At 36.7% G+C, this 25481-nt stretch overlaps 1 protein-coding gene across 2 annotated transcripts in view; it reads left to right on the top strand.

The window, feature by feature from the left end:
• Positions 1–24400, top strand: part of CBLB (Cbl proto-oncogene B) — a 126674-nt gene extending 102274 nt beyond the window's left edge. Inside the window, exons 12-19 of one of the 2 annotated variants that reach the window (XM_058854795.1) lie at positions 380–745; positions 2560–2654; positions 6235–6378; positions 10056–10135; positions 10236–10367; positions 11660–11797; positions 14286–14405; positions 20283–24400. In XM_058854795.1, coding sequence (XP_058710778.1) covers positions 380–745; positions 2560–2654; positions 6235–6378; positions 10056–10135; positions 10236–10367; positions 11660–11797; positions 14286–14405; positions 20283–20545 — 1338 coding nt within the window. In that variant the 3' untranslated portion in view covers positions 20546–24400. The remainder of the gene's footprint in view (positions 1–379; positions 746–2559; positions 2655–6234; positions 6379–10055; positions 10136–10235; positions 10368–11659; positions 11798–14285; positions 14406–20282) is intronic. The other variant, XM_058854805.1, reaches the window with a different exon arrangement.
• The last annotated feature ends 1081 nt before the right edge of the window (positions 24401–25481 follow it).

Genomic DNA, 25481 nt, shown 5'->3' with positions numbered 1-25481 from the left:
TTTCAACACACTTTTCCATATGAGGAAGCCCGTTTTTTCCAAACACTCCACAGAATTCATTTCCGCAGATGAGTAAGCAGTTCAAATGATCAAAGCAAAGGATACTGGAAAGAACTATGGGTCAAATAAATCTGCCTGAGTTAATTGTCTTTTCTGCTTTCCACTCCTCGCTTGGGTTACTCGTGCAACATCAGAAATGGGGGCATGTTTTGTGAAGAAAGGCCGGGTTGTCTGCGGAATGCTGGCAAGGCCTGCATTCAACCTCCTGACAAGAAAATGTCTCAGTCAGAAGTGATAAAGCCATACTTGGTCACGAGCAGCATTTATGCCTCTGTGTAACCTTTCTTTTTCTTTTCTCATAATTTCCCGTGTTGTTTAGTCTTCGCCCTGCATGGTGAGGAAACAGGACAAACCTCTGCCAGCGCCGCCACCTCCCCTGCGAGACCCTCCGCCGCCGCCGCCGGAGCGGCCTCCCCCCATCCTGCCGGACAGCAGGGCCGGCCGGCACCTGCCCCAGCCCGAGAGCCTGCCTGCCAGGGAGCAGCCCCTGCCCCTCGAGGCCTGGTGTCCCAGGGACGTGTTCGGGACGGGACAGCTGGTGGGCTGCCGCGGCGCGGGCGACGCTTCCCCCAAAGCGGGACTGACCGCCGTTTCAAAGGTGAACGGGAGGCACGGCCGCGTGAGTTCTGAGCAGGGCTTTGTGAGGAAGCACAGGCGACACGAGCTGCCTGCAGAAGGTGCCAAGGTATTTCTGATGGACCATAAATTCACACCTACTGCAGCATTGTCTGGCGCTGGCTAACGCGCTGTTTATATCGGCCAGTGTTGATTGGTGGTTTCCGAAGCTTTTCTGTTGATACTTAATAATAAGCTGCTCTTAAAGAAATGATTTGTTAAATACTGTAATTTGTAAAGCAGCAGTACATGAGGGTCTGAGTTACAATTTTCACATAAAACCTTCTAAAAATATCTTTGAGAGAATATTCTAGATTTGCTATATTCTTATAGCAAATTATCCACGATAACAATGTATCCCTGTGTGCTGTAATAACATAGCATCTCAAGTCCCCTTTGGAACTGTCATATGCCAAAACTGTGTATGCATTTCTGATGGAATAGTAGATGTTCCAGTTAGCTTTGTTGTAGGTGAGGTGAATGCTGTCATTTAGCAGCTTCAGGCATTTGCAAAGCCATTTACAGCTGGTCAGGCTTAGCTTTGAAAAGAGATCAAATGGTGATGTCCTAAGAAAAAATTCCTAGTTCTGCTCTAATCAGTTTTATCAAAGCAGCTCAGTAATTTATTCATAGAGGTTAGTAACTCAAAGCTGCTCCCTTAGCTTGAAGACTACATAGATTGTGCAAGACTACATAGCTCTTGCTTAGATGGATGGATTTGTGGTTAAGTAATGGTTGTTAGAAATATTTTTTTTTCATCTATTTGCTTTTCTCAAGACCACAAGCTATTAAACCTTTGTATCTCCGGTTAATTCATTTTTTTTGTGTGTGTGTGTATATATATATATAAAATATCTTCCCATATATAGAGATACAGATATAGATAGATATGTATATATATATACACATACATATATGTACATATATACACATATATATGTACATATCAGTATGTATATATGTGATTTTTGGTTATTTTGAAAGTACGTTACTGAAATTCAATTATTGTTGACAAGGGATGTTGACATGTGTGTTGAAGGGTACTTAAGTCATCTAGGATGTTATATATAATTAAATTATTATTATATAATGCTTAGCATTGAGGGTAAGCACCAAAATTTTACCTAGAACTAGGCTGTTGTTTAAAATGCTGCAGGCTTTCTTCTGATTTTCAAAGGATAGATTCTGGGTTTATATCTTCAACTGTACCTTCATGTAGCACTGTTGTGGAATGACTGCTTCTCAAATTAGAGTACCCAGTCAGTGTGGAAGTGTAGTCTGGAGAAGTTATGTGTCTTTAACCAAGTACTTCTTGAACTGTCATCTTCAGGTTGTAGATCTAAACCATTTGATTAGCAGAAGCAACCCTGAATTACCATTTCAGGCTGTATTTACATTCATGAGGGGAAACATGGAATGAATTTTCTTCCCTGATTCTTATATCAATTCTAATATAAACAGAGGCTGAGAATTGGGAAGACAATCCTGTGGGTAGAGGATGGATTCTAGCAGGCACTGTGTCACAGTTTTAATAACTAATATGTTTAGTATGATGTACCAGTTGCTTTGCCATTACACTTCATCACTCTCACGTTAATCTGGAAATGTTAATTTTCCCCCAAGCAGTTCAGCTGTAACTGGGTGTCTCTAGTAACTGTCAAGTTAAACTTCTTTTGGTGGAGTTTTAAACTAACATGTTCTACAGCTCCGAAATGGGGCGAGCTGAAGCAGGCCTGAGAGCCACTTCAGAGACAGCTCTGTGGTGTAAACTCCTGGGAAAGCCTTTATCCACAGGCTTCTCAAAGTCTGTTGTGTAATACATAGTTGGTGAATATCCATGGTCACAGAAGGAGATACCCACTGTAATACTTGTGTGATTTTTAGGTTTTTTCAAATGGTCATCTAATAAATGAAGAATATGATGTCCCTCCACGGCTTTCACCCCCTCTTCCAACTGGCTCCATCATCCCTAGTATAAAGTAAGTTAACTTTATCTATAAAAGAAAAATGCTAATTAATATTAGATAATAGCACCAACTCTCTGGTGCTAAAAGAAAAAATGAGAAAAAGAAAGAAATTAACTAATACAATTTGATATGCTTTCCATTAATTTTAATGTGCTTTTTCCTTAAGGAAATGTAAATGGTATTGATTAAGTGGGAGCAGTCCTAATGTTAATTGAACACAGCATGTTTGTATAGGGAGAGAGGATAAATTGTGGCAGATTTTGCTCACAGGCATTTGGCAGTGAGAGCAGATACTGTCTGGTTTGGCTTCTATTACTACAGGAGAAGTGTGGTCAGAGCTATTTATTGCAGGAGATGACAGATTCTAGGGAAAGTGCTAGGGCTAAAAAATATCTTCTGTCACTGTTCTACCCCTAATCTAGTCAGTCTTTCTGGGCTTTCAGTATGTGGAGCTTTATCTGGGGTTCACACTATCATCTCTTATTTGTTACAGCTGAAAAACAAGCCACCAAAACCATTTTATATAATTTTAAATATGATCAACCTCCCTGAGTTCCAGAATATGGGAAGATTTGTCATTTCAATTGCAGACTACTGTTAGTCTTCCAGTAAAATGACTGTTTATTTTTTAAATAAAGATGTTGCTGTCACAGCAAGTATCTTCAGATTCTGAATGACACAGGATTTTGTACAGAACAAGATATATTTAAAGTCAAAATCTTGGAACTCCTATAATGTGGTTTTTCATTTTTTTGTGTTTTTGTAAGGAAATTGGAGCATGTCACAATAATGCTATCCTACAACTTTTTTCCAATGTTCTGGTTGTGATTCTTGCTGTTAAATAATATAATTGGACAGTCAGTTCGTATTAGTCCTGAACTTATTTCATTTTTGTGTTCAGTTAGCTTCAATATAGAAGACAAATATATTTCAGCACTTTATTAATATGCTGTGTTTTTTCTTCCTGAGCACTACAATAAAGGTGCAGTCAAGCATTGACTTTTTTATTTAGAAGCCCGTTTTTTCAGGTGAAGCAATTGCTGAGGTGAAATTCTCCATGCCTACTTTGAGTTCAGAAGAAAATTTCAGTATATTATCCAGACATACCTGTAATTAAATGTCAGAGTGTAACCTGATGGAGGTGGAGTCTCAGAGGAGTACCAGTTGAATACCTCATGTAATCAGTGCCCTTCTAGTCTACTTATTTCATAACACAGTGTAAATCTGAAGAGGGGAATATTCTTATTTTTGTATTTCATGTCATGGAAAAACATCCCCCTTCTTGAGAATCCCTTTTTTTTTTTTTTTCTCAAATATTTCCAGATGTAGCCTACAACCAAAGTATAGTGTATTTACACAGAGCATACAGAACTTGGAAAGGCCACACAATATTGTGACAATATGTACAGGCACAAAACCCATTTCAGGCCAATCCAAAGCTAGAATGTGTGACTTCAGCTTGGTCAAAAGAAATTCTTTTCATTAACTGAAGACTTCTGAATAGAAAACTGATGAATTCCAGGAGAAAGGAAAAACCTTCATTTGCAAAAACCAAGCTCCATTGATTTTTGAGGAAGAAATTAAGTTTCATTTCTATTTCGGCTTTGTGCTTACACCTTTTAAAAATTACACAGGCAGTTTTAGATTTTGATTTTTAAAATGTAAAATAATCAATACATAATACTAAGAGTATGAAGTTCAAATTATCTAATTACTAAAATAGCACATTGAATGACTGTTAAAAGTAAAAATTTATCATTGTATGTTCTTTCTTTAAACACTACCATGTTGATTTTTAATTTATTTAAAATCTTTTGTCACCACTAGGAAATATGTCTATAATATAGGCATATTTATATTATATACACAATAATATTGTGTGACAATACGTAGGTGGAAAAACTTGGGAGGAAGGGAAAAAAAAAACTTTAAAAACAGCAATTTCCACCAACCACAACAACTGCTTTCAAAAAAAGTAGCTCAAATAATATCTATCATGATGTATTTGGAAATGTCAGAGAGAATATTTTTACAGTCTGTTTTTCTTCCTGTTGAATTGACTACTCTAAACACTCATAAATGTTGAACTGTACTTGATTCAAAATACCCTGTTTTACTCCAATTAATCTGAGCAAGTTGCTCATTTTTTTTTCGTGCTCTCCAGTCTGTGCAGTGTGGTGGATTGAGAGCTGGTTTGTTTCATATAGCTCCAAGGCATTCTGTTCCTTCTAGTTGTTATAATCAGTCAGTAATTCCAAACATTTGACTGAAGGATACACTGATCATGTATGAAATGTCTTATTCTAAATAACAAGGAGACAAAATGACTCTTACTTGAAACGTCACAATTCTAAAATGTCCCTACTTAAATTGTTTGTTCAGCCTTTACTGAATATAATGTTACAAATGTGACTTTTTTTCCTTAAAAAGTTACATTAATAGAAAAACACTGGAGGTTTTTGTTTTTTTGTTGTTTGTTTTTTTTTTTTCCTGGAAACAGTGCTGATTTATTTTTGTTTTGCTAAAGTAGTTACGATAAACTGCACTTCAATAATTAAATATTGGAGTCTTGCTAACTGAACATCTGATTTTTATTTTCCACTCAGCCCCTATGTTTTTGACTGTACATGTAAAAATAGTTATTTTTAATTGGACTTCTGTAATTATGTCAGACTTTTTGATCAAATTGTTGTTTTATTCTTGAAAAGAGATCTAAAACTCTTATGTCAAAGATACAGAATGATTCTTCCCAAAAATTTCAAAGTGTTCAAGTTAAGTAGTGTTTGTTTCATTCTGATGAGTAGCTCCCATTTTGCTACGTCAGTGCTGTCTCAAAAGTACCATAAGTCACAGTGGTATTTTGCATGAAGGAGCATCCATTTTTGAGTATGTAATGAAGCATCCAATTCCAAGCACCTTTTGTAGTTTATAAATTTGTTAGGAATATTTAGTTGCATTGAGTTGAGGTAGTTGAGGGAACAGTAGTATCGAAAGGTGTTTGTTTTCTTGCTGTCTGTCCCATCTTGCTAACAAAATTTTGAAGGTGAAATCACAGTTGCATTAGGGCAAACTGTGTCTTGGAATTCCTGTGTCCCTTGAGATCAGCCTTTGGCATGGCACTTCTTGGTGACAGAAGGAGCAGTCTGACGTGCACGTTCCAGACATGTGAGAGGACACTGTGTGTCCTTACAGCTTGACAGGCCACTGAAAGGGTGAATGTCCTCTGCATCACTAAGCCCTGCTAAACACTTTTTGTCCTGAATTAACTTCTATTTAGTGCTTTTGATAAGTGCAAACTGGCTGAGTCTTGCAAGTGCTTATTTAGTACTCTTAATTCTTTGCAATTCTCTGCTCCGCTGTGCTTGATTAAAGTAGCTGTTTGTCTCTTAGAAGGGCAGCTGCCCTTTGCTCTATGCATTCTCAGTGACAAAAAGTCAGTAGCCTTCCAAGGTTGTTTGTCGTGGTGCTTTTTTCTCCTTATATGTAGCAGACATATTGAGGATGTTTTGGCTAAAGAAGAGCATTTTTGATATTATCTGAGGTCATGTACCTAACAGCTAAAGATAAATCAATGTTTTTCTCATCTCCTTAGGTGCCCTGGTCCTTCAGCAAATTCTCTGTCTGATAAATCAAGGGAACACCCAGATGATGATGATGAATACAAAATTCCTTCTTCACATCCTGTAATACTGTGTTCACAACCACCTCATGGTCATAATATAAAACCTCTTGCTCGGTAAGGTAATTTAGCAGCCTTGAAAAAGATCTTTTTACAAAACCTCTGCTTTTTCCAGAATTAACTGGATTGTCTGTAATGATGGTTAAGCTTGCCTGCTTTCTAACCTTGGATTACCCATGCTTCTGTTTCATTTGGCCACTGACACAGATATAAACCTATGAAGTTTACATCATTGTATCTCTCTTGTGTAGAACTGGGTATTTTTTGCCTTTGGACACCATTTCTGCATTTGGGGTCTTTTTTTTCCCCCTTACATTGAGGTTTTCAAAACTGACCTGGAGATCCAACCCCTAAAACTCTTTCAGATATAATTTTAAGGAGAATTGTGTGACTGAAATTCACAGTCAGCTTTGAAATTCTTTGCCTTTCACATTTTATATAATTCAATTTAAAAGCAATGTGGTACTGAAAAGTATGTGAACTGGCAGCTGTATGGACATACTTTGATTCTCTTTTTGTCCAATGTATAGTGTGTCTTTTTAGCTTTTTGAGCCTGTTTGGCAGTATATTTTTTTTGTGCTTCTCAGGAAGAGAACTTTTTTTAAATACAGGTGGAATATGTCTCCTTAGCTTTAAATATGTCCTGAAACAATACTTCCAAACCTTCACTGTTCAGAATTACTAAAGGATTATGACAAGGAGACTTGGAGCAAGGGACATGGCAACTGAAGGCTGTCACATTCCTGCTGAACTTTGCCCCTTAAAAAGTTATGAATGACTGGAGTCATAGAAAAAAAAAAGGGCAAATGTTTTACTGATCTTGTAGGTCACAAGTATGGTATTAAAATCAAGGATTGATCTAAAAAATTTAGATCTTCCTCTGATCAAAAAAAATCAATGACATATTGCCATTTTTAACTCTCTCTGTCAGAATGTGATGTTGAGGACCTGCCATCAATAAAGCTCAACATGTATCTCACCCCAAAATTAGCCAGAAATAATTTTTAGACCTTTTAAGTCAGAATTTAAAACAGGTAGATAAAACAGTCATAATACAATCATTCTTTGCATGCAGGCTAAAAATTCTGTCTTAGAAATCCTGATCCAGGCTTCACTGCACAGACATGAATATTGTGCCATTGCCAAAGCTTAATGAACTTAAGTACTTAAATTTTTATCTACTGTTTGAGACTTTAAAAAAAAAAAAAATCAATGATAAATAAAACTGTGTTGGCTGAGCAAAAAAATGGGAAGCAAGAAGAAAAACATTCCAAGGTCCTAATCCTTTTTACCTATGCCATTTTTATGGAATCATGTTGTGCTTCTGTATGGGAATGATGCAAATAGATTCAAACTGAAAGGTTGAGAAAATAAGCAGCTGGAGAAATAGAATCTTATAATTTTTATTTTACAGAAAAAAATAGAGTGCCTTCAGTTGGCTGGTATAGTATTTTACCAGACCCTTAGAATTACTAATAGATAGATAGATACTTAGAAAGATGATTTTCAAGTTTTCTCCAGTTTTTAATGTGCGTATGGTGGGGGTTTTTACATGAATTCAGGACCTGATACAGATAAAATGCCTCCGTTTACTATTCAAGTTGCTCCATGATTAAAACCACCAACTCCTCTTATTATACATTCTGATAAAAAATGTAACTCAAACCATTCTCCTAGGCATTAAGAAAAGAAAAAAAAAGTCTGCTGTTCCACATACTTAAAATGTCTTCTTTTAGCCTGATGTCACTACTTAGATGTGAAAGCTGAGCTAAAGTTTTCAAGAAAGAATCTGGTTCCTGGTTGATGTGTTCTTTGAATGCATTTCATTAAGTAACTTGGGAGGGGTGTTATGTTTCAATGAAACTTAACTTCTCATTATTGTTCAGGAAAGCTGTTAGCAACTCTTTTTTTTTTAAAATTTAATGTTTTAAATTTTTAGTACATTTCAGTTGTTTCCCCCAGTGTCACTTTCTCTTACCTCTTTCCAAAGTGTTAATCCCTCACTTCTTGGACAGTACTTGGAGTTTTCAGTAAGCTAAAGAGCTTCAAAATTTTGTCAGAATGGTTTGTGGTTTAGAATTATGTAATTGTTCCATCCTATTCCCAGATTTGTGTTTCCTTTTCTCTCTTTTACTGTAGATATGACAGTGCTAAAAATATTTCAAGAATAATAGAAAAAAATGATTCACAGTCTTACTTTCTGGCAGATCATTTAATTGTCTGGTTTGTTACTGCAGAACATCAGTTCAGGAATAAGAAATAAAAGGAAAGAAGTTCAGCATTACTAATTAGACTATTATTAGAAGAATGTTACCTTACTGGATTTGCTGTCTTTTCCTAATAAAACTTTTTCCAAAAGGGGCAAGGACAAAAGGCTTGCTTGTTACTACTCATTTGGTGCCCTTTTTTCTGGAGTTTACTGTTAATGTAAGCAGGTATTTCTGCATTGTTTGTAAACTGATCGCTTAGCTGGGCTCATCATGGACTGAATACTCCTGAAGTGGTGCTGTGTTAAGTTACTGTGCTGCCTGTGGCTAGTTACATTATTGAAAATGCAGAATTGATTAAAACTTGAGCAGAAAATACTCTTAATTACTTAGTGTATATGGTGAGGAGTCAAAGGAAGTGTTGCATCCAGTGCATTTGAAAGATTGAACCAGTCTAATGTCAGAGAAAGAAACAACACTTCCTCTAGCACTTGTCTGGGGGAATTAATTTATAGCAGAAGATCTCTTACCATTAGGGGCTTTTGTTTATTTGTTTGTTTTTAAATCTTGCAATTATTCTTATATTTATTTCATTACCCTTATTTATAACTCTTGGGATGACAAATGCAATTCACTTCCTCTTTCCTGTTTATATATTTTAAATTATTCCAGACCCTTATTCATTCCTCCTTTCCATTTGACCAAAGCTGATAGGTTTATTAATACTGTTGGTAAAAACCCCAAACCTGAAATTTTAGCTGTATATAGCTCTAGCAGATATTCCAATGTCTAATAATAACGGTGGATGGTGGAATGGGATTTTTGTCTTTAAGCTGGAATTGCTTAGCATGGTGGCCTTTATCCCAGGAAAGTCTCTGGTTCTTTGTGAATATACAGGGTCCACAGTTCCAGTGATTTAAAACCACAACAATAGGTTCCTGCAAAACTGCTTTGGCTAGTTAAATTTTGGGGTTTTCACTGGAGTTTTGTTAATGTTTGGCAAAGCTGAATTGAAATTTGTTATTAGTATGTATTGTGGTGTTCTGTTCGGATTTTTTTTTGTTGTTCTTAGATTTTGTTGAATGTTTTTTCTGTGTGCTTTGGTGTGGAAAATTACCAAAATCCACTTTTCCCTTTCTTCATAATTCTGCTCGGGAAAATTCGGCATCTGGGAAGGTGAACTAAGATTGAGGCTGTGATATAAGTGTGATGTGTGAATAAAGTAATGACCTGGGCTCTGAAGTGAGGACTGTGTTTAATGTTAGTTCTTCCTTTAACTTATATTGCAGCCTGTGTTATTTTAAGCCATGTCAGTACATCACCAAGAAAGCAGTATAATCCTTCAAAGCAGTTTTAATGAGGGTTAACCAGTATCTGCTCTCAATATCTAAAAATGTAAATTTAAAAATTGGTGCGGCTTATTGTCCCAGATTCGTGTCCATATAGTGAACTGCCAGGTACTGCTGATCCAGGGAATTAATGCTTGGCTAAATGGTTGATTACTTCCTGCTTAATGTCTGTCTTCAGGGTGTGTGAGAATGGTCAATGTGCAAATGGAACACACGGTGCTACTTCCGAGATAAAGAAATCTAAACATCCCGAGTCAGGTACGTTTTTCTTTTTTCATTGTTTGCCGAGAAGATTTACTCTGTGCTGCCCTAGGGGTGCAGCAGGAAAACATTCACTTCTTGTGGTTGTGTCATTCAGGAGATGTCTATGATGCACCTACTGTTCCGGTACCTTTGCCTCCTGCACGGCCTCCTGCCAGAGACAACCCCAAACACAGCTCTTTGCTCACCAGGACACCCTCCGATTATGATCTTCTGGTGCCCCCTTTAGGTTGCAGACTTTTTGCTGATTACATGGAATGGTTAACACTGCCCAGATGAACTAAATGCCACATTTAATGAAAAACAGCCAATGTTGAGTATGTTAGGATGACCAAACAGACTATGAGCTAAATATTGCAGCTGTCAGTCAATATTTCTGTCATTTGGAGTCTGTTTGTAGGGCCTCACTCGAGATGGACAAAAAGGTATACTGAATCCGTAGTCCAGCTATACAGAAAAGTAAAAACCACTTTTGCTCAAATGAATTTTAATTGTCCTTTACAAAGAAGATTGAGCATTGCAATTTAATGCAGTAGTGGAGCATTTTTCCTGCTGTAGCTTAAATAATTCCATTTATTTTATCAAATACAAAGAAGAATGCTAAAAAGATAGTATTTGAGTAAAACAAACCAAGGCACTAAATTAAATAAATAAGTTAATTTCTGGGATTTTTGGGATTTTTTTCCCCCATAAAGGGGCAGTTCAAAACTCACTGCTGTCTACAGTCACCAAAAGCTCTTTTTTCCAACCCTGGTTTCTGCTGTGTTCTCCAACACAAAAATTAATGATCTCTGCATATATATTGGTGCTGAGCTTGGGGGCCACCCACACTTCATTGACAAACTCAGCTGCATGGTTGTGTCTGTGTGTATGTGTCAGCATCCAAATTTCTGGTTCCATAAAACCTTTTTGAACATTTGCCTTGTTGCTGCACTGTGCTCCCTCTATCCCTGAAGTGTTGCTGAGATGCAGGAGAAAGGAAGGCAAAAGAACACAAAAATCACGGTGCTTGGTAACTCCAGTCCTGCTTGCACCACCTTTGTATAAGAGGGGTGTTCTTTTGCCTAGCTCTAGAAAATTCAGTTTATATCTGGAGTCAGAGCTTCTGAACAGCAGATAGAGATAGTACAGAGTGTAAATGTAGCAGATTCAGTGCAGCCAGCACTGGTGTTTGTATCTAAATACACCTGCTTAGCCACTGAAGTACAGCTGTTATTCTGCTGTGGTACTCGGTGAAGCTTTCATTGTAGTACACTCTTGGCAATTGAGTCACTAAAAGCAATCTCTCCTTCCATCCTAGGAAAGAAACTGAGCATGGCAAAAGGTCATTCAGAGCATGTTTTAGAAGGGGACTGTGGGTATTAACAGTCAGGTTTACAGTTTCATTACTGGAGTCACTGAACTGCTTAGATGAACCATAGGAGTAAAAGCCTCAGCAGCCAGAGAAAAATAAAGTTTATTCTTTATTCTGCAGTTCTTAATGAAGTCTTTCTCATCTAATAATTCATTTCTAAACTGCAGGTGAAGATGCATTTGATAACTCTCCCCCCTCACTCCCACCACCACCACCACCTGCTCGGCACAGCATGATTGAGCACACAAAACCTGCTGGCTCAGGGAGCCGACCCTCTTCAGGACATGAACTGTTCCTTCATTCTGGTAGGAAAACAGAGGAAACAGCATATTTTATTTTATTTTCCTTTACTTCAGAAGCTTACCTGTTCAGTGATAAAGCTGTCATCGGGCCTCAGATCTCATTATACAAAATATTAAAAAATCTAATTTTTAAATGGTGGAGGTGAAGCTACTCAGAAGATAGAAAGGCTTCGCTTTTCATTATCACAAAGTAATAAAATGAGGTCAATATTTCTATACCAGGCTAGAAATTTTGTTAATTGTAGTTTTCTCCTGTTAACAGACTGATACTAGTCTGTATATTTCTTTTCAATTCCATTGTTTTCAATAGTAAAATATAATTCATGGGGGTTATTTTCAAGTTGAAACTTTGAAAGAAGTTGTAAAAGAAAAAAACATTACGCTTTTACTTTCTTATGATTTTTTTTTTTTTAAAAATTTACTGTTGTAAGATTTTGCAACAAAACTATATTGTTAACACAGGTGCTAAGTCCTGAGGTTCATAATCTTTTTGCTAAGTCAGGTTTTCACATATCTTTCCCTGTAAATCACTGTGAGACATTCAGGCTGGAATTTTGCTTATAAAAGGTATGAAAACTGTGTTTACAATTCATGATTTTTTTGTCTTCAAGTTGAAAAGAGTTTGATTTTCAGGTTAATGAAGTTGAATGTGTTTGCTGATTATGATACAGATTACAGCAGGATTTTTGTGTGTCATAGTGCATATCTGTGAAGTATTTTTTTGTTTTTTGTATTTTTTCTCTGTGGAAGCTTTCAAATGATGTTGGTGGCTTAAGTTTACATTTTCTGTGAATATTTTCAGGGATGATATGTCCTGAGGCGGGGTTAGATGTTGTCTACCCCCTGTCTGTTTTTCTTAGAAGCTCTGTGGAGAGGGATAAAATGAAATGTTTTGGTGATAGTTTCACAGGAAGGCCAGAATGTGGATGACAAGCAGTCATGTGCAGCTGCATGATGGCCTGACACATTCTCTGGTGTTTGGGTGACCTGTGTGAGTGGAACTCTGTGTGGGGTGAAAGGGAGATACTTTAGGTTGAAGTGAGGTGACCTTTGATGGAATGTTTTTATTATGTATGTTTTGCTATCAGTCAAGGCCTGACATTGAGTAATTTGCCAAGGCTTTGTGTATTTTATAATGCAAATTCAGCTCAGTGTGTTACTTTCTCATCTAAGTTGCTGAATGCATACAGGTGCACTTCAGACTTACTGCATTACAGAATTTAAAGGTTGATGTTCATAAATACAGTGTAGTTTATCGTCTACACATCAAAATAAAAACAATGCAATCTTCAGCAGTCTAATCTGAATAGGTGGCTCAGTTGTATAATCTGATGCAGAAACACTCACTGCACCGTTTAGTTCTGATGGTAATGGACAGGAAAAATAGGAGCCCTCGCAGTCAAATGCACGTAAGCTCCATCTGCCAATACCCAGTTCCCAGAAACATGATGCAGAGTTTTAAATGTTTAAGTGTAACTTCCAAATAATCTGAGGAAGTCACTGATAGTGTTAAAAACATTTATTATCTTTAACATAAATATCTGGAATATGTATCTACAGCCACGTATTGTTCTTCATATTTGCATAAGGAATACAGTGGTACAGCAGCAGTTCTCATTAATCTTAGCAGTGTATTGCATCTACTTAGGCATGCATGGTTGTGTGAACTGGTCTTTTTTTATTCATATGGTATTTCTAAAGCCATATTACTCACTTTGCATCTTGTCACATAATCTGTTGTAGAAGATTTATGGTGAGGTTTTGATGATTGGTTTCCATACAAGTCTTGAGGGTGATTTCTCAGCTATCCATCAGAGCCTGTCAGATTAGAATAATAATCTCATCATCAACACCAACAAAAAGTTGCACTCACATACAAAACAAACACTCTGCAAGCTCCAAGTCTAGAGCAGAAGCCAGATCCAGGATGATGTTGCACTTGCTCAGCAGCATCTTTAGTAGCCAAAGAAAAAAGGAGGGAACAATATACCAGAATTGTTTATTTCTCTCATTTTTTAAATTCTGTCCCTGTAATATTTACCCATAGCTGGGACTGTATGAATAGGAAATCAGCCCTGCAGTCTTTGTGCACTGCAAAGCACAGAAGTGTAATGAAGCTCTAAGTAAACTGAATAGATGGGATGTTTCTAATTGTGCTGCTTTAGGTACTGCAACATCTTTCATGCTTTGCCAGGCACAATCCCAGCAGTGTCAGGGTTGGGTGGTTGAAAAATACCTCATGGATGTAAAGAGACCACAGCCAGTGCAAGACAGACCACCTTTAAGCTGTGCTCCTGTGTTTGTTACTTCAAATCATACTTACATGTGTACTATGAATGCTGACGTTGGAGGTTTATGTCCAGGGACACCTGGATTCATGGTTCTTTTGCATGATGGGAGGCTATTTTAATCCAACCTTCTATGCTTCAGCCCTCCTTCAAACAGTAATTCTGATTATTCTAAGACACTTTTTTTTATTCTGTTATCATAGATCCCCATTTCGACCCAATAAGTGGTCATGTTCCTTTGCCACCTGCTCGGAGAGCTCCTGGAGAAAATGTCAAAACAAATAGGACATCTCAAGACTACGATCAACTTCCTCCATCTTCAGGTAAGGCACAAAACTGTTCCTGTAGAAAATTGCAATTGTATGAAGAAAGTAACTTGAATCCATAAAGTCCAATGAGTTTTTTGTCATTCTGGGCAACAAATGGCAATGGTAATGTTGCTTTACAAAAGTGTGAAATCATCAAAGAATAACAGAGATTTAAGTTCTGCAGTCAAGACAGAAATGGCTACTTGCTGTGTGTAGGTGTATATACTATTATGGCATCCATTTTACTAGCTGCCAAACTGAATGCTTATGTGAGTTATAGCATTCCTTATTTTTTGGGAAAGGAAGAGATTTTCCTGACACCTTTCAAGGTGTTCTTTCAAGGTCATAAGAGATCAGAAGTACTGAAAAGAGCACAAGCATCTGATTTCCATCTTTGTTTCATTTCTCCTAAACAAAATATAGAAGCTTAACTCTCTAAAGTACTATTATTTCCTGTCTTTTTTGCTAATATGTTTATCTGAATTTCTAAGAATCTTTTAAGATGTTTCTTAATAAAACAACAAGAATCAAAACCACTTAAAATTTGGTCTTCCTTTTCAATGGGACAGGTACAGTAGAAACGATTCCTCTGCCAAAGAAATTTTGGTTATGGTTTTCAGGCAACAAAAATAGTACATTTAAAGGAAATCTACTAAGTGAATAAAAATGGTAACAGTATTACCTGTATTTCAAAGTACCTTCACCAGTTTTTAGACAAATTTTCCTTTCTTTAGATGTGCATGGTACATAGGGAAGGGGGAGGATTGGCCCAACCACATTATTTTGCTGTATGAAGAAACCACACAAAGAAAAAGCCAAGTGATGTTTTGTGCTATTAATCATTCTCCAGATAGATAAAGTTGTGTGTAAAGACTTCTTATGCGTAAAGGAAAGTATTTCTTTTTCCTCTAATCTTTCAGTTGTAGTAATCACCATTGTTCAATTGCAGCATTCCCAAGTGTGAAAAAAAGTATATATTTTTTTAGTAGTAATTACATTCTCCTTCTCAGAAATACAGAGTTTCATGCTGCTGGGGTATAGGGAAAAAAAGAGTATGTTTTTCAAACTTAAATTATGGGAAATTTCTGTAGCTGTCTTCAGGCTTACTTATTTTTTTAATGACTAGCATAATTGTGAATTAGTGTGATGCCTTTAGTAAATACTATCCCTTTTGGGAGAGCATCTTTACAAATATAGGTGTTTTTCTTTTTTGTTTCCAGTTAGAAGAAAAGAGTTTATAACACATGCTTTGTGTGGCATTGTGAGGGGTCTATCCATTTATTCAGGGTGTTTTGAGTTGTATTATAATGGAAATTATGACAGTGATGTAACTACTTTTAAAGCTGTGGAGTTTTCCTGCAATTCTTGCACTTCTGGGGTCGAACAATTTTTATTTTTCCAAAATTATTGCAAGATACTTGTTAGTGAAGAACTTGGAGCTTTCTGGTGCTACTTGAGACTTTTTGATTTGTGTTTCCCACAGCCATCTTCTAAAACACTCACGTGTCAGCTTTTGCTATAAATATCATTCTAAATCAGCATGATATGCAGCAAGATATTCCATTTAATTTCAATTAGATGAAAACTATGTGATAGATCATGTCATTCTCTTAATTGGAAAGTTGTTTTTACAGTGGCAGTAATTCCAAAGGATGGAACTGATGAGCTGCAGGATGAACTGGTTCACCTTCATCTATGATTTAAAAAGACAATGTAGGCAGCATAACTGTATTCAGAACTTTGGTTTTGCATTTACTCTGAACTAATCAGCTCACTTAAGAAATTCTTCTTTTCAGTGCTTTTGTAAGGTGATTCTTTGAACTAGCTTAAAAAGAAATGGAGTTCACTCTAAAATCTAATTATAATTTAGCCACTGGGTTCCTAGAGAAGCATGGGCAGTGCTTTAACTTCTCTGCTTCACTTTCACTGTTTTTAAGATTGCTGTCATGATGTTTAACTGAATCCTTAACATCTACCAAGTAATTTATTCTAATTCAGGTATCCACTGTTGAACACTTCAGAAATAGTACTCAGCCATGCAACCCAGTCCCCCAAAGGCATGCTTTCTCAAACTTCTTATGTACAAGTGTTTAAAATTATTACAAAAAGAGCAAGAAAAGGAGATAGGACTTGGTGGTGCTGTGGATGAGAGGCTGGACATGAGCTGGCAATGTGTGCTCAGGCCCCAGAAAGCCAAACATGTCCTGGGCTGCATCCAAAGCAGTGTGGCCAGCAAGGGCAAAGGAGGGAATTTGGCACCTCTGCTCTGCTGTCATGAGAGCCCACCTGGAGAAATGCATCCAGCATAAGAAAGATATGGACCTGCTGAGCACCTCTCCTGTGAGGAAAGCCTGAGACTATTTGGATTGTTCAGCCTGGAGAAGGGAAGGGCTTTGGGGTGAACTAATTGTGGCCTTCCAGTACATGAAGGCAGCCTCACACAAGGCAGGAGAGGGACTTTTTACAAGAGCAGTGACAGGACAAGGCAGAACTGAAAGAGATTAGATGAGTTATCAGGAAGAAGTTCTTTACTGTGAGGATGGTGAGGCCCTGGCACAGGTTGTCCAGAGGAGCTGTGGATGCCTCATCCCTGGAAAGTGTTCAAGGCCAGATTGAATGGAGCTCTGAACAATCTGGTCTAGTGGAAGATGTCCCTGCCAATGGCAGGGGGGTTGGAATTAAATTAACCTCAAGGTCCTTTCCTGCCTAACCCATTCTATTATTCTATGATATTGCTAATAATTAGAAAATTTTACCTAAGCGCAGCAAATAATAGGAGGGAAAGGAGGAAGAAAATTAAGCCTCTAATAGATGTCTCTCTATTTTGCTGAACTTAGCTATTCTGTAAGATACAGATTCAAATGATTGGTTAACTATATTTGCCTGCTGCCTATTCATTCACTCAGTTGGCCTTATGAAAATGCTTACAAATTTGGATTCCTTTTACAAAAACATTATTCCAGGGTGTATTTCAGTTAACACTAGAGGAAATAATGTAATCCACGGTATTACAAAATGCAAAGATCGTGCCTAACAACTTGATGGAGCGTCCTTCCCTCACCTTCTCGTTGCTCTCTGAGTTCCTCAGAGCACGTGTTCCCTGGGTGTGCTTTGTTTCTGCAGCCCAGTTAGGTGAGGTGTAGCTGCTTGCTCTGCTCCACAGAGGGCCTTGCACAGCTGGCCTTTGTCACCTGCTTCCCTGATGCTCCTCAGGCAGTCAGTGAAAAACCAAGGAATCCAGGAGAAGCAGTGAGGGAAGAGAAGAAGGGCATTTCACAGAGAGAGGAACAGACAGTTGGCATTGATACAAATAGCCTCTCCCACTGTGCCATAGAGCTCTCACCACTTTTCCCATGCTTTCTAAACACTTATTAAAGGAGCCTGTGTCTCCCTTTGTATTAACCCCTTACCTAAGGGTTCAGTCTAGTGCTGATTTACAGAAATGTGAGCGGTGGAGGAAGCTGCTTGTGGTAGAAACTGTTAATTGAATTTCACAGTTAGAAAATCTATTTGAATTTTTAGGTAGACATCTGTGGTGGCTGAAACATCAGAGGATGGAGGTAGGGAAGGAAAGTCCTGCTTAATACCTCTATCTTAGTGTCCAGATGGACATGCAGCTTAGGCTTAGTATCTTTAAGCTCAGGATCCAATATGATACCCAGCTTTAGCTGAAATTTTACATGGATGTGAAGATACTGAAAGAGATGTCAGCGTTTAAAAAAATAATGGGAATTGAGAGAGAGGCTGAAGATCTCAGAGTATCTTTGCTATAGAGAGATGCCACTGCAGTGAGAAAAAAATGCTTATGCTTCAAATCTGCTGACAGAATTTAAAGTGACCTTTCTAAATGATGTGATTGCTTAATAAAGTTTGTTTGAAAGCTTCAGCAAAGTGAAGGTTTTAAACAAGAAATAACTTCAGTTTTAAGCCTGTATTAGACTGAGTCAAGCAAAAATACCCTCATGTAACACAAGCACAGGGAAGGATCGGATTTATGAGTAAGGAATTTCTTCTGTACTTCGAGCCCAGGGGAAAATGTAGTTTGTAAATTAATTTTGTTTCGTACTGTATAGAAATGAAGCCCATAATGGAATGTACATATTAAAACACTTTGAATGTTTGTGAAAGAAAAATGTTCAGTTTTAAATGATGTGCCATTATTCTAAAGATAAAGAATATTATTCTATTATAGTCTTGAGTTTCCTAAAATAAGTGAGAAATCTGAACTTACTTTATTCAGTTTTTAGTGATTACCTGCATTTCCTGAGCTACATTTAATTTCTCAGAGAAGTGTTTTGTGGGTCTTCCACACCTCCATAGCAGGTTTGGATCTGCTTCAGAATGTTTGTCATTTACATCACTCTTTTTATCTTCAGAGAGAAAAAAAATCAAAACAAATATGAAGTAGCCCTTAGTACTTGTAGGTCTTAGCCTCTTACTATAAATCTTTAATCAAATTTCTTTCATCCATTTGTTGCATGAATATCACCATCTTGCTAAAGGTACTATTAACTCTAAATTAAGAAGTGGAATTAAATTTTATAGCAACATACATCCAAATTGATGGAAAAACTGACTTGAAAGAAAAATACACCTGCATTAGACATGCTCTTATTTGAATTGCTATTATTTATGTGAAGTGTTTAATGCACTTGGTTGATTTATAGTTTTCTCTGTCCAGTGTTATGATAAGGTTTCAGCAAGAATATTGGAAATATAACATTTCTTCTATGCCTAAAGAACTGTCTCTGAAATACTTAACACTGGAAAATGCCACTGCTATCAGTGTAAGTAAACAGGAAGTATCACAGCCAGAAATTCCATTAATTTATCTATCAAAGTCACTGTTGATAGGACTTGTTAAAACCCTTTTTGAGGGATTAAAGACTTTTTAATTTTTTAAATACTTTGCTCTTGAAAGTGCTTTTTGCACTGTGCCTGCTTGTATTTAAGCTTCTTATTGTGGAATCAGTGAGGATAAAGGCGTTTCCTTAAAGTACCAAGTTTACTTGAGCACGAAACTCTTGACTCTGAGAAGATTAGCAAGTTTGCATATTAGCTTTTTTTTCACCAGCAGATCATGATTCTTAGTCACCAGCATTAACTGTGAAGGTAACCTTTCCACAGAAGATGAGGAACTGGGAGATGTTTCCAAAGGCGGACTGGAGAGGAAGGAGCATGTTCTGTTCTCACCATGGGAATAATTGGGCTAGAGGTCTTTTTGAGAAACCACTTATTTATCTACTTAGGTGTAGCTGCTGTGCATGAAATGAATAGTAATTGAATTAACAGCATCTGCAAGATGGACCAATAAGTTAAGGATTTTTCTCCTTCAGTCATATTTGGATTTCTTTTCTATACAATTTATGGTCCCCAATAAAATTGTGATCAAACTTGTGCTTGGGTTTTGCTTATTTGTTTGTTTTTGTAGGGGTATTTTTCTTTTTTTTTTTTTTTTGTTTGTTTGTTTGTTTGTTTGTTTGTGGGTTTTTTGTTAGTTTGCTTTGTTGTTTTGGATTTTTTTTTTAACTCAGGAGTTCGCAAACTGTGGTCTGAGAGTGGAGAGCCTTTAAGAGTTTGACTGGCTATTTTCACTGTCTTTGTCGTTACAGCATACTTTATTTTTCTTCCAGCATTAGATAATCCAGATTGTAAATTGCATGTTCCTATCATATTATTAAAATAGTGTATTGCTGCATTATTTCAATTTTGGATTCTCTTGAGGACTTCTGCTTCTGTCAGAATTTTAAAATTAACTATATTGGTTAACTAAAGAATTTCTTCATGTTCCTTTAGAATTTTGCTTTTCAAACAGCTTCATGGGACTTGAGCAACATTTGACACAGTCTTAGGCCAATTTATAATGATTTTTATCTCTTTTATTTGAAACAGATGGTTCACAAGCACCAGCCAGGCCCCCTAAACCACTTCCTCGGAGAACTGCACCAGAAGTACATCACAGGAAAGCATACAGCTCTGACAGTTCCATGGAAAATGTGGATGCAAAAATTGCAAAACTTATGGGAGAGGGCTATTCCTTTGAAGAAGTCAAGAGGGCACTTGAAATTGCCCAGAATAACGTTGACGTGGCCCGTAGTATTTTAAGAGAGTTTGTTTGTTTTCCTCCACCAGTCTCCCCACGTCTCAATCTATAGCAGCATCAAGATTTTCTTGGAGCGTATGAATTCTACAGATACACGTGTGGATTGGGGAATAAGAGGAAGAACAGAATGGAGTATTTTTCTTCCATCCTTAGCAGAAGGATGTTTGTTTCCAGCCATTTATCAAAGGCTCCTGGCTGCTCTGATCAAGACTTATAAATATGCTGAGGCTTATGTATTTTTGCTAGCCATACTTTTTTAAATCAGGGTTGAACTTACAAAGTAATTTAAAAAAAGTTTACTTCCCTAGAACTTTTAATCTGTGAAATGCTTTTTCTTGTTTACAAGTTGGCAAGTTACAGTTTTCTAGTTTGTGCCTGTACTATGTCCTGTTCATATTCCCTTGTACTTGTGGTCAGTTCTGCTGTAGCATTCCCAACAGTTTCCATGCTGACCACTCCATCAACTAAATCATCACTTTCCAGAAATTCTGTGTTTCTTTTGGTCGTTTTTTTCTTTTACAAGATGCTTTAATTGTTTTTTGCATTTCAGCTCATCAAATGCAAAAAGTATGTGGCCTTCACTACTGATTTTTTTTTTTCTTCTGGGATTCCTTTGCTTTTGAAAGAGGAAGTATCTGAATGTAAAACACATTATTCTGTGAACTGCCTTCTTAGAGGTATTTTGACAGTAATTTTGGGCAGCTTTCTGTTTAACAAGAATTCCATGACCTGTAGTCTCAAGGTCTTTTATATACAGTTTCCACAAAAAAACATCCCAACCAACAAATAAAACACTTCATGCAGCAGTGATACTGAGTTCTCACATGTAAAATCTCCTTCAAATTCGAGTATTTGATTGCAGATGTTCAAAAAAAGCCAAATGCACATGATAATACTGTGTTTTGATTACACACTAATGGCACCAGTTCTTCATGACAAGACTAAAAGGAATCTTTTTCAATGATATTAAAGGTATTCAGGTAAATTCCAGTTCTAGATTCAGTAAAGTAGAATGCGGTTAATGTTTTATTTGAGTGATTATCCTGTGGTTCATTGTGGCTTGGATCAGTTTGTATTAACTTGGAAACTTTAAATCTTTGATGCACTGTTAATTCCTAATGCTACTGTAGCAATATTTTTTGCAAAGTTCTTTAATAACCTCCTCCCTCCCCTGTATACTTTATAATCCTCAAAGATGTGTTTAACACCCAAATTCATTCACTCACTTTCCAGCTGATTAGCTGGAAATACATTTTTACTTTACTTGGTTAGTGATACTCCAAGCTTTGACATTTTATTTTTGAGCCCAAATTGGTGCAAGCCAATTGAAAAAATCTTCCTGGTTTTAAAAAAAGAGAAGACAGCTCTATTCTGTGTACTTTCAAAGTTGAGTCCAAATATTTTCAGAACAATTCTTAAGATTGCTGCTTTCAGGTTTTTTTGGGTTTTTTTTAGGATACTTTGAAATTTTTCTTCTAATACTATTGAAAAAATAAAACCATGTGGTAGTTAGAATATTTTTCTCATTTTGAGATGTGATTGAGTGTATGAAAATTTTCAGTGTGCCTGGCTGGGTGGTGAAGTATATATTCTTTATTCCCTTTCAGCTGTTAGTGTTCTCTTTCACTCTGAGCAAGTGCTAGAATTTGTACCACTTACAGGATCAGATCTCATCAGCCGGTGCGTTTGTTGTAAAGATGTTTTTAAAGGCAGCACGTGGCTGAACTGCAGGATTTGAACTGAGAACACCCATTGGAAATTACTGGGCTATCTCAAAGTCCTGTTGTTCAAACAAAAAACTTATTCTTAAAACTAAAGTATTTTGTAGCATCACGAAGCAGAGTATGGATACTGTTAATCTGCTTCAGTGATAAAAGATGATCAGGAGAATACAGGGTATAGGGAAGAACTGCTGCTCCATTGGGATTTGAGCAAATGCTTCTGAGTTTATGTTCTGGGAAAAGACATTTGCATCTTACTGTAATTGTTCATTCCTTGAGTACAGCTTAGGAAAAGTTTTGATGTAAGTTATATTCTGTGCTTTTGGCTTGAGTTAATCTTTTTCCTTTGTTCTGGGAGAAAGTTTTGTGTAGTAGTGAACCCTCTTGCTCATTTGGTTTGTTTGCAACATCACTGTAGCATTTTAGCTAGCTATAAATTGAAAATGATTCAGGCTATTAAATTATACACTCTGGTTGTACTGGAATTACTGAAATGAGGTTCTAGCATAACTGCCACCATAGCAATGATGACAGTGAAAAAAGAGCACTTTACAAGGATGAACAAACAATCTGCAGATTGAGTTTTGAAATTTTGAATTGTAATGAAGAACTCATTTTCTCTTCTTTTATGCAGCAGCTTAGTATAAATTACATCCTTATATTTCAATTAGAGGCTGGAACTGCTGCCTGATAGATTAAGGTTTTTAAAGTTTTCCTTCTTTCTGCTTGTGACCACCAGTGACACTTTTTTTTATTATGTGATAAAAAACCAAACTTGATGAGCAACATTCTGAATGATAACTTGAAAAGACTTCCACTAATCTTTAAATGAGCGTCCTAATGACTCTTCTAAACAGGGGAACATGCAGACTATTTCAAACCTGTTTTGGTTAGTAGTTTTAAAGTCAAACAGCAAAAGTGCTCTGCTGTAGTGTTGATGTTTACTCTGCAGGAATTAATAGGCTTAAAATAAATTAATCTGGCTGCAGTCTAGTTCTCTAAAGACCTAGTTCTCTAAACATATTTTTAACCTTTGAAAGACTTAAGGGTTTGAGCCTGGCAGTGTGTTATGCACTTGTATTACTTCAGGGAACACTGACTTGAATGAGAGTACTTGGGTGAACAAAGTTGGTTAAACTCAGAGACATTTGCAGTCTTTAGACCATCCTTGTGTTGTCTTTTCTCTCCTTTTGGCTGAGTTACTGCGTTTTGAGCAAATCAGCTGAATCAGAAGTTAAGCAAAGCAAGTGGACATCAGCAGCACAGATCATTTTTCAAAGGCTATGTGTAGGAAAAAGTTAAATCGTGTTAAAGGAAATGAATATAATTAGCCATTTTAATGGCTTGTCTTGAACCCTAAAATGGCCACTGGTAAAATTTGTTAATGTCCAATATGTCAAGAGTGCATCTGGCACAGCTTTTTTATAATGTGAATTTAGGAAGTTTTGTACCAGGATCATTTCTTCTGTTGTATTTCTCTCATTTTCAGCTTGAAGCTTTACTTTGCACTGACAACTCTGACCTGAAAGCATTTAAATTTGTGTCTTAAATCTTGACAAATTTTGAAGCAAATGAACACCGTATTCAAAGCAAATTCAGGTGCTACCTGATGACCTGGAATTTAGGGCTTTTAGGAGTGACTTCTTGAAAAAGGACTTCAGCAGTTTCCATTTTGAAGGATTTTCTTTCAAATAACTATTTTATCTGAAAATGCCTTTTATAAACTTGTCTCATGTGGCAAATTTAGTGATGTGTTCAATTAATTTATATTTTATTCAACATTCTTTTTAAATTTTGGTTATTATGTATGCTCAAGTTCTTTATCTGTTCATGTAAGGTATTTTATAAAATTAATGTTAAGAGAATGTTGGGTTGGTCCGTGATTTTTCAAGACTCTGTCTCTCTGTTGCTGAATATTATCACTTTTCATATGATGCTTTAGCAACATAGCCTGTCCTGTGTAGGGGCCTTAAAAAACATTGTTCTGTAAGCCCCAAAAATGAGGCCTTGCTCTAAAATAAGGTGAATCATTGCATTGTGACATGTGTTTTATATCCCCATACATTACCTCATTTCTAAATTTCAGTAGTAAAAGTTAATAAATTGGCAGTAATTTTGGAATGTGCATGTAATAGTTGTATGGCAGAAAGATGCTAACTTAAATATTTAGAATCCAAAGTGGTGAACACATAGTCCGACTGTATATTAATTATCAGGGTTTTTTCCTCAAGAAAATTACAGTAAGTTAGCACTGATATAAAGTTTAGAAAATCAAACCCCTCTTCTATGCATGGCAATACAACTATTGCTACTTAAACCCCAGCACTGTTCCCTGCAGTTGGATTAGACCTTCAGTGCTGAGATTTTCATGGTATTTTCTTCATTGTGTTAAATCCTTGTCCACTGTGTATGTCACTAGTCACATTGCTAATTAGAGAATTTTCCTGTTTGGGATACTTGTCTTTAGTACTACAGGTGCCTATTTCTGTCATTTTCACTCTTTGTATGTGAAAGTGAGGTGTTACATTATTGTGTTACAATCAAATTTTAGCAGCTGGGTACTCTAGGAATGTTTCAGGAATTTTTGTTTGATCGACCCAGTCATTATTCTGTACAAGATACTCACCTCCATTTATCAGTTTCAGTAAGTTCCCATCAGGAAATTGCTACGTTTAGATTTTAACACTGTGTGTTACTGTGACATCTGAACATTCCATTTGGCCTTAGATGATTTCATATCTAGCAGTGGAAATTCTGATTCAGAATAAATGCTAATTCCCAAATCTTAATCTTAAATCACAAATAAATCTTAAATTTGTGAAACTTAATTGCATAAACATCCTTAACATTGTAAATAACTTAGAAGACTCAGAATGTGAACTGTGACAAGATTCTTGCTTCGTAGACCTGCCAAAAGTAAAAGCCTAAACCCATTGAATAGTGATCTTCTCACTGTGAAGCTGCTTCCATCTGTCTGGATCTGTGGAGGAATCAGCCAACTCCAACAGTACTGCTTGGAAAACATTCTTTAATTTTTTATTGCCTGAAGTGCCACAGTAGGCAGCAGGATGGGAGAGGAACAGATAGCTAGGCAGAAGGAGATAATTATGTAATAACAATCCAAGCCCCTCTCTCCTGTTGCCATGTAAGATTTAGCTAGTGTGAATTGCCTGGAGTTCTAGTGCACATGAAGAGGTGTTTGTTATGGTTTTTCCAGTCTTCAGTTACTGTGTTCTTCTCCAGGGAAGTGTCCTTCTCTGAGGACAG

Source organism: Poecile atricapillus, chromosome 1 (assembly GCF_030490865.1).
Source record: "Poecile atricapillus isolate bPoeAtr1 chromosome 1, bPoeAtr1.hap1, whole genome shotgun sequence".
NCBI lineage: Eukaryota > Metazoa > Chordata > Aves > Passeriformes > Paridae > Poecile > Poecile atricapillus.
The sequence above is the reverse complement of the archived record's forward strand: the minus strand, read 5'-3'. Positions and strand labels throughout refer to the sequence as shown.